Below are 10,109 nucleotides of genomic sequence, written 5' to 3' on the forward strand. Positions count from 1 at the left end.
GCGTAGAGATTGCGCTTCTAGGCACGGGGGCAAACTTTAACGATAGAAATCGTTAAAAACGCACCTTAATCACTCAAGAACACCATGAAACCCTCTCTTAAGCTTTCTCACTGTTTTGGGACGAAGATGAAATGTTTTGGGGTCTTAAAAGTCGGATTTTCCGACTTATACCACTTGTTTGACCCGACCCAGTTCGCGACCCGATTTCAGCCCGGACAGTCCGCGGTAAAACAGTCATAACTTTTTACTCCAATGTCGGTTTGATGTGAGATTTCTTTGGTTGCAAACTAGACTCGTAGACCTTCAATTTGGTAGGTTGTGGGTCCCATAACACTTTGTATATTAGGAGAAATGATCTAATATATTTGACCCAAAGTTTAGAAAATTTATTAGAGAAATTTACGATAACTTTTGCCAACCTTTATTTCGCAACTTGCTTGACTCTAAAACTTAACATGTGACCAGTGTGATATTATAATACCTCATAACACATTATTCTTAGCATATTATACACTCTTAGTCTTATCTCACGGTGCAAGTTAACTTAAACCTTCCGAACGCGCGGGGTGCTACCCGAGCCGTTTTTTTAACCATGAAACTTTGTTTAAGAGATTCCTTTGACTTAAAGCTTTAGTTTAGTTCCTTGATATTACCACACATTTTCAGTCTTATTCTCCCAATGTGCTATACCCAATCATATATACCTAATATAACCACGCCACGTTACGTATATTACGTAAGAGAAGAGAGAAACACCTGGGGTCTCACAGTCCTCTCCCCTTAAGAACATTCGTCCGCGAATGGTTCAAGTCAATTCCTTGGTTTCATTTCTTGTCCGCTAATACGTTATTTGCGAGGCTATATTTGTTACATTTGCAAAGCATAAATCAAATTCTGAAGATTCCAATTACTAGGCTTCGTATAGCTATCTCACAAAAAAAAAAATTAAATTGCACTTTCAAGTCATTTAAAATCCAATTAAGTTGCTGTAAAGAAATAATTGGAAATTATTTAAATGCGACTCACCTTAAGTCATAAATAGGTGGGGGTACCTCTTCCTCATTTCCTCCTCAGCTTCCCAGGTCATTTCCTCGATGTTGTTATTTCGCCATAACACTTTCACGGAAGCCACTTCTTTAGTTCGAAGCTTCCTTACCTGCCGATCTAAAATAACTACTGGTACCTCTGCATAAGATAAGTCTTCAGCAATGTGAATATCCTCAATGGGCGTAATACGTGAAGGATCTCCAATGCACTTCCGCAACATAGATACATGAAACACAGGATGGACTACTTCCAATTCTAAAGGCAAATCAAGCTTGTACGCCACCCTACCAATCCTCCGAATAATCTTATACGGTCCAACATACTTTGGGCTAAGCTTCCCCTTCTTTCCAAATCGCATGACGCCCTTCATAGGCAATACTTTCAGGAAAACCCAATCTTCTACATCAAACTCTAAGTCTCGTCGTCGAACATCTGCATAAGACTTTTGCCGACTTTGTGCTGTACGCAGCCGGTCTCTAATAAGTTTTACCTTTTCCATTGCTTGCTGGACTAAGTTAGGACCTAGCAACTCTGCTTCCCCGACCTCGAACCAACCGATCGGCGACCTACACTTCCGCCCGTATAGTGCTTCGTAAGGAGCCATCTGAATACTAGCTTGGAAGCTGTTATTATAAGCGAACTCAATAAGAGGTAGATGATCATCCCAACTTCCTTTAAAATCTAGCACGCAGGCACGTAACATATCCTCAACTGTCTGAATAGTACGCTCTACCTGTCCATCAGTTTGCGGATGAAAAGCGGTGTTAAGATTTACCTACGTGCCTAGACCATTCTGAAAAGATTTCCAAAAAGATGCTGTAAATTGAGCCCCTCGATCAGAGATAATAGATAATGGAACTCCGTGAAGGCGAACAATCTCTCGAATGTAAAGCTTGGCATAATCCTCGGCTGAATATGTCGTCCTGACTGGCAGGAAATGAGCAGATTTTGTAAGCCTATCAATAATTACCCAAATAGAATCATACCTCCGTGGAGTACGAGGCAAACCAGTGATGAAGTCCATATTTATCATGTCCCATTTCCATAATGGAAGCTCAATACACTGAGTTAGGCCTCCAGGCCTCTGATGTTCGACTTTAACTTGCTGGCAGTTGAGACATTGGGCTACCATCTCCGCGATATCTTTTTTCATTCCATTCCATCAATAGATCTGTTGAAGGTCCCGATACATCTTTGTCGCTCCGGGATGAACTGCATATCTAGAATAATGGGCCTCCGAAAGAATCTTGGCACGGAGCTCTCCTACTGACGGTACACATAAGCGGCCCTGGTATCTAAGGACTCCATCTCCAGTTAGCTCAAATAAAGGTTGTCGCTGCTGTGGAATACTTTCCCTCAGTTTTATAAGCTCAGGATCCTCGTGTTGTCGCTCTTTCACTTCAGTAACAAAAGAAGATTTTGCCGTATTCTGAACGAGAATGCGTCCACCCTCTGCATCTACTAAACGCACCTGCAAACTAGCTAGCTGGTATAGATATTTGGTCATCTTGACCTTATCAGCTTCAACATGGCTTAGACTGCCCATGGACTTCCGGCTAAGGGCATCAGCAACAATATTAGCTTTGCCGGGATGATATAAAATATCAACATCATAGTCCTTTAGTAATTCTAGCCATCTTCTTTGTCGTAGGTTCAACTCCCTCTGTTTAAATAAATACTGAAGGCTTTGGTGGTCGGTGAAAACATTAATATGAACCCCATATAGATAATGCTGCCAAATCTTTAGGGCAAATACAACTGCGGCTAACTCAAGATCGTGCGTAGGATAGTTCTGTTCATGTTTTCACAACTGTCTGGAGGCGTACACGATAACCTTACCATGCTGCATAAGAACACAACCTAGGCCAATTCTCGAGGCATCACAATATACAACATAACCCTTAGTGCCATCCGGAAGAGTCAAGACAGGTGCCGTAGTAAGCCTTTTCTTTAGTTCCTGAAAACTTTGTTCACATGCCTCAGTCCACTGAAACTTAGCTCCCTTATGTGTCAGTTTCATCAATGGTGCAGAGATAGAGGAAAATCCCTCCACAAACCTTCGGTAATACCCTGCCAAGCCTAAAAAGCTACAAACCTCTATCGGATTCAAGGGCCTCGGCCAAGTCATAACAGCTTCAATCTTTTGGCCATCAACCTTGATGCCATCGCCGGTAATAACATGACCAAGAAAAGCTACAGAAGTTAGCCAAAATTTATATTTAGAGAATTTAGCATATAACCTATAGTCCTGGAGAGTCTGCAATACAGCTCGCAAGTGGTCCGCATGCTCGGCTTTCGATCGCGAATATATCAGGATGTCGTCAATAAACACAATCACAAATTCATCCAAGAATGGTTTGAATACCCGGTTCATAAGATCCATAAAGGCTGCTGGGGCATTTGTAAGCCCGAAAGACATGACAAGGAATTCAAAATGGCCATACCTCGTCCTAAATGTTGTTTTTGGGATATCAATATCCCTGACTCGTAGCTGATGATAACCGGATCGCAAGTCGATCTTCGAAAAGCATTTGGCACCTTGTAACTGGTCGAACAAGTCATCATTCCGTGGAAGAGGATACTTATTCTTGATAGTGACTTTATTTAGTTGCCTGTAGTCAATGCACATCCGCAAGGACCCATCTTTCTTTCGAACAAAGAGCACCGGAGCACCCCATGGGGATGTACTTGGCCTAATAAAGCCTTTATCGAGCAAGTCCTTCAGTTGTTCCTTCAATTCCCTTAGCTCTGCAGGAGCCATTCTGTAGGGAGGAATGGATATAGGCTGCGCATCAGGAAGCAAATCTATAGCGAAATCGATTTCCCTTTCGGGGGAATTCCTGGAAGCTCGTCAGGGAATACCGTCGGGAATTCATTCACAATAGGAACCGACTGAAGAGTCGCTGGCTCTTTATCTATATCCCTAACATGAACCATATGGTATATACAACCTTTAGCAATAAACTTCTGAGCCCTAAGGTATGAAATAAACTTACCCTTGGGCGTGGCTGCATTACCTTTCCATTCAAGGACAGGCTCACCAGGAAAATGAAATCGGACCAACTTTGCACGACAATCAATATTAGCATAACAAGCTGCCAACTAATCCATACCCATAATGACATCGAAGTCTAGCATAACCAATTCAACTAAATCAAACAGAGGTTGGACGGTCATTAATTAACACTGTACAATCTCGATAGACATGATTAGCTACAATAGAGTCGCCAACTAGCGTAGACACCTCAACTGGCTGTGGCAACAACTCAGATCTCATGTCAAGCTTACCAGTAATAAATGGAGTAATATATGAAAATGTAGAGCCAGGATCCATCAATGCATAAATAGCATAAGAATGTATTGTCAATATACCTGTGACAATATCTGGGGATGCCTCTGAATCCTGTCGGCCTGTGAGTGCATAAAAGCGGTTCTGGCCACCACTAGAACCTGAGGTGTCTCCTCCACCTCTCCCCCTACCACGGCCTTGAGTAGACTGTGGACCTGGTCGGGGAGCACGGACTGAGGGTGAAGAGGCTGCTGTGAATCCTGAAGGCTGAGCTGGTGTACCTCTGCCTAACCCCGGGAACCGGCTAATATAATGTCCTATCTGCCCACAATGAAAACATGCACTCGAACCCTGTCTACATTGCCCAGTGTGTAGCTTACCGCACTGAGTACATGGAGGAGTAAGCTGTCTCATCTGTGCAGAACGCTCCTGTCGACGGCCCTCAGGCTGGCTTGAGCTCTGCCCCGGTCCTGACTCAATAAAACGATCAAACCGCTGGCCCTGCATCTGTGGTGGGAAACTACCTGCTGACCGAGGTGGATATCGATGGAGTGGGGGCCTAAAATCAACTCGTGGCTCCCTATAAGACCCCATAGTACGAGCCCTCTTACTCTGCTCCCTATCCCTGTGAGTATCACGAATTCGACGAGAAAGGTCCTCTGTAGTCTGAGCGAAAGCTTGTGTGCGGGAAATATCTACATCATCCGATAGGGATACATCCCTACAGTCTATAATCAGATGATCCCCCAAACCATCCACATAATGATGAACTCTAGCCCTCATGTTATGTACTATATCTAGTGCATACCTTGCCAAAGAATTAAACTTATGGCCATAATCCCTCACACTCATATCCCCCTGCTTTAGGCTAAGAAACTGGTCAAGACGGGCCTCCTGAACCTCCCGTGGCAAATAATGGGCTAAAAAGCCTCAGAGAAGTCCTCCTACTCTGCTGGCGGAGCATCAGGTCCTCTAGATCTCTCCCATGCCTCATACCATAGGACGGCTACATCACGTAGTCGAAAAGAAGCCAACTCCACAGCCTCGGTGACGGAGGCATGCATCACCCTCAATACTCTATACATATGGTCTATAAAGTCCTGGGGATCCTCAGTGGAACTGGATCCTGTAAATAATGGAGGGGCCAAGTGAAGAAACTCTCGTACCGTCGAGCTTCCTATCCGATCTCTCCGGGCATCTGCTCCTGAATCTAGCTGTCGCTCATGAATAGAAACCATCCTAGTCAGCAACTGAATAGCCTCCCTCATCCCCTACTCCCCAGTCTCTGATGGGGGAATAATAGGTGCTGGAGGTCCTGTGTCTCTAGCTGCCTCAGGTACCAATGGAACTGGTGAGGCTGGGGGTACTGCATCTCCCTGGGCTCCAACAAGTGCTAGGGAAGTTGAAACTAGGGGTACTGGAGACTCACTGTGAGCCTCTAAGGGAAATCTATCCCTCTGACCCGGTGGGGAACGACTGGTACCTTCTCCCGGATCCATATCTATCTCTCGCTGTGCCATCTCCTGAGCGTAGGTAGCCTGTTAGATAGGAAACACAAAGCACGATTTAGATTTCATATGTTCTTATAACTTCGCTCTATAGCACGATCTATTAATTGAAAGAAATGTAACCATTCCTAAATGCCTCATAGCCTCCTAATTATAAGTGTGGTGCACAACACACCCATAAGCAAGACTCTACTAGACACGGCTTGTGGACTCCCTGGGATACGACCTGCTCTGATACCAAGTTTCTCACGCCCCAAACTAGGAGAGGCACGACTGGCATTCGATACTATATTCGATCGAGTTAGCCACTAAACATACTAGCTAACTAGACTAGGGGCCCAACAGATCGGGCAGCACAACATCTGAAATACTAAGCCTCGACCGTAAGGTTATGACATGAATAATAATAAGCCATATAAACATAGGTAGACAAGCCAAAATAATAAAATACTAGCTGGCCGACGAGGCCGCAACTGAAGACATACATGCCTACACACCTATATATACATGCCAAGCCTATGGGCTGGAGACTAAAAGCAGCAAAAAAAACAAACCCAGAATATTGTGTCCACAATAGCCTCTAAGAGTGTCATAAGCACTGTCGGGATAAGGCCCTAACTATACCCAAACTGTACAACAAAAGTAACCATCCTATGAAAGCTCCAGGAAGAGGTGGAGCTTACCAACTCATAGCTGAACCCCGAAATCCTAGCGGAGGGTTCGATCAGAGTCCCTACCTGGACCTGCACGCATGAAACAAAAATGCAGTGCCCCCAGGCAACGGGACATCAGTACGAATAAAAATGTACTGGTATGTAAGGCAGAAAGTAGAATCATACATAGCTAATGTAAAAAGGTAATAAAGATACCACCTGACATTGAAACTCTGATAGCCTCCATGGCCGACATCCGACCTCATAGTAATAAAATATGCATGGTATGCTCGTGTAATTGTATGTCGTGAATACATATATATTAATGTAAATACATGACATACCCAACCAAATGCTAGCAATGGCGGTCTCTCCCGGTAGCTAACCGGTATCATATTGCCAACCTGTGGCCATCTGTACAATATATATAGTCTTTCGGGCAAATAGGCCCCTTACCTCCGATTATAGCTCGAAGTCCATGCATAATATGTCATGTATGATATGAACTTTGAATGCACATAATAGGCCATAACAAGAACTTAGCCAACCTTGGCTCATTGGTACTCTTATTCTCATAATCTCATAATCACCTTCGTATCGCATACAAATGTCTCGTGGAACCTCATATCTTTTTTTAATAAGTTTGAAAACTTAACTCGACTTTTAGAAAGATAACTTAACTCTGAATATGTTCATAAAAAGCTTAAGGTGCTTCACTTAGTCCTTATACCTGATTTCTTGATAATTAGTAAAAGAAAGTATTTCAAAAAAATCAAATGTTTTAGTAGTTTAAACATAAAAATTATATTTGAAAATTTTGAAATCGACGTGTCACTTTAGAGATTTTAAAATACACTTTAACAAGAAAGAAGGACTGATCGCAAATACTAAATGCCCTTATTTTTAAGTCACATAACCCAAAGACGAATAAGAATTCATATATAGAAAGCCGACAAAATGACATATATAGATGTCGAATACCCTTTTTAACCAAACGAGTGGAATATCAACCTAATAGCATCATGAAAATACTTCAGCTACGATACCAATGCCTTTCACAGAAGGTCTTTCTAACAACAAAATAGTAAAATATCACATTTGGCATTTTAGGAATTTTCCAAAATTTGTACTAAAAGGAAGGACGAAGCTTAGCCTTAACATACCTCTCCAACGAACGTCTGAATGCCTGTAGTTCCTTCACGAAAGTTGTTCCTTACGTCCTAAGCTTCGAAACCACTATATATATGCAGCTTATACGCACCTTGGCAAACCAAGTATAAATCCTGAAGAACCAGCAAGAACAATTTCCTATCTTCAAAAAATAGCTCCAAACACAGCTAATAGAAGGGAAAAACAATTGCAAAGCGTAGAGATTGTGCTTCTAGGCATGGGGGCAAACTTTAATGATAGAAATCGTTAAAAAGGCACCTTAATCACTCAAGAACACCATGAAACCCTCTCTTAAGCTTTCTCACTATTTTGGGACGAAGATGAAATATTTTGGGGTCTTAAAAGTCGTATTTTCCGACTTATACCACTTGTTTGACCCGACCCGGTTCGCGACCCGATTTCAGCCCGGACAGTCCGTGGTAAAACAGTCATAACTTTTTACTTCAATGTTGGTTTGATATGAGATTTCTTTGGTTGAAAACTACACCCGTAGACCTTCGATTCGGTAGGTTGTGGGTCCCATAACTCTTTATATATTGGGAGAAATGATCTGATACATTTGACCCAAAGTTTAGAAAATTTATTAGAGAAATTTACGATAACTTTTGCCGACCTTTATTTCGCAACTTGCTTGACTCCAAAACTTACCATGTGACCAGTGTGATATTATAATACCTCATAACACATTATTCTTAGCATATTATACACTCTTAGTCTTATCCCACAGGTGCAAGTTAACTTAAACCTTCCGAACGCGCGGGGTGCTACCCGAGCTATTTCTTTAACCATGAACCTTTGTTTAAGGGATTCCTTTGACTTAAAGCTTTAGTTTAGTTCCTTGATATTACCACACATTTTCAGTCTTATTCTCCCTATGTGCTATACCCAATCATATATACGTAATATAACCGCGCCACGTTATGTATATTATGTAAGAGAAGAGAGAAATACCTGGGGTCTCACACTTCGCCACCGAGGAGGCAAATATTTGGTGGTGAAGATGGATGACAAAGCCAATCGTCAGTTTTGGCTTAACTTATTCTTCGTCAGAACCAAGTATGTCGTGGCCAATGTCAACGGCTTTCTTGAGTCTTGAAACTACACTCATGAGTGTCTTGTTTCTTTATGCGTTTTCTTTGTTCTGATTTCTGAATTTTCACTTTCCTCTTTTGCAGCCAATAGCCAGCCTCCTCCTTTGGTCGTTCACATCTCTGACTGGGTCGAGCGATTCCTCCCCCAAATTGTAGGAATTCGCGATTGGCCGAGTTATTTCAAGAGATTAAAACCTGCTCTTCCCTCTACAGGTAATTTCTTTTCGTTGATGGTGGTCGTTCCATTTTCCATTGTGTGTGGATTCGTTTTGCTAACTTGATGTTTTGTCTTTTTCTCAAGCAGGGGATCTTCTCGGAGGAGTCGGGCACCAGTGCCCTCTTTCTGAAGGATAGCTGTTGCGCCTTCAGCTTCTACCCTTGTTTCGACTGCTACATATTCCGTACCGGTCTCAACCTCAGTTGCCGCAGTCCAAGAGCCCGTCTTTGTTACATCTGGTACTTCTGCTCCTCAACTCTTTTCACTGGTTGATGAGGACGACGTCTCTCCTGATGACGGTGGTCTAATGCCTCGTAAGAGGAGAGCCGTAGATACGGGAGGAGGGAGGCAGATAGCCATCGAATTGGGGGATTGTGGTTTTGTTCTTTGAGAGACGGCCATAGTGCACATTGGAGAGAGCCCCGAGGCAGGTCCCGGGGCCCTACACTTGGAGGAGACAAGCATGCGTCTTGTGGGGGACATGGTCGAGGGTGAGGTGCATAATGACGGCATTTCACTTCCGAGGCACGAAGAGGCCTCATCTTATGGGGTCGCGGTGGATGTCCCTTCTGCGGCTGATGACAGAGGGAAGGTCGTCGCTGAAGAATATGTTGGATCTGACTCCAACATAGATATGGATGAGTTGAGGATGATCGATGAGGGACTCACTCAACTCGAAGTGAGGTTGGAAGGGGGCTCCAGGACTATTATGATCCCAATAGATTGTAATCTTCTTGTAAACACTGAGGAAATAGTCCCTTCTATTGGTCCTCTTTGTTATAAAATTGAGGATATGACCCTCGAGATGATAGACGACAACACCCTATCGAATAACATTTCCGGCCTTGCTCTCTGAGTAAGTACAACTGTTGTCCGTTCTTTTCCTTATGTTTTGCTTTCTTTTATAATCTCTAATTTCTTTTCTTCACTTTGCAAACGGTTATTCTAGAGATCGAGGATGCTCGTTGGGAGAAGAAACGTAAAGATATTTACGAGAAATTGAAGGACAAGTATTCTAAATGTCTTGCAAAGTATCGGGAACTCCGATGTCGGCTCCCTGGAGGTGGTGACGTGCGCCAGCTGAGGGAGGACTTGAAGGAGAGAGGCGAGGAGTTGATGCGGGTTGTGGAGAAA

The 10,109-nt window shown here is 43.2% G+C and overlaps 1 protein-coding gene across 1 annotated transcript; it reads right to left on the reverse strand.

Annotated features, from left to right (window-relative positions):
- Nucleotides 1-2,209: 2,209 nt before the first annotated feature.
- On the reverse strand, nucleotides 2,210-5,188 carry LOC138901730 (uncharacterized). The gene is made up of 4 exons (XM_070189513.1): nucleotides 4,253-5,188; nucleotides 4,065-4,149; nucleotides 3,143-3,240; nucleotides 2,210-2,839 (listed from the first exon to the last, which is right to left on the reverse strand). The coding sequence occupies exons 1-4, from the start codon at nucleotides 5,186-5,188 to the stop codon at nucleotides 2,210-2,212; spliced, it is 1,749 nt and encodes a 582-aa protein (XP_070045614.1).
- Between the last annotated feature and the right edge of the window lie 4,921 nt (nucleotides 5,189-10,109).

This window comes from Nicotiana tomentosiformis, chromosome 11, assembly GCF_000390325.3.
Source record: "Nicotiana tomentosiformis chromosome 11, ASM39032v3, whole genome shotgun sequence".
Classification (NCBI taxonomy): Eukaryota; Viridiplantae; Streptophyta; class Magnoliopsida; order Solanales; family Solanaceae; genus Nicotiana; species Nicotiana tomentosiformis.

Bases quoted from the DNA above. Each gene is read 5' to 3' on its own strand.
- LOC138901730 (XM_070189513.1), bottom strand. From the start codon at position 5,188: ATGAGTGTGAGGGATTATGGCCATAAGTTTAATTCTTTGGCAAGGTAT. The intron at 4,150-4,252 runs GTCTATCGAGAT...GGTATGGATTAG, and splicing joins ACTCTATTGTAGCTAATCAT to TTGGCAGCTTGTTATGCTAA. The intron at 2,840-3,142 runs GTTTGTAGCTTT...AAACATGAACAG, and splicing joins GGCCCTTGAATCCGATAGAG to AACTATCCTACGCACGATCT.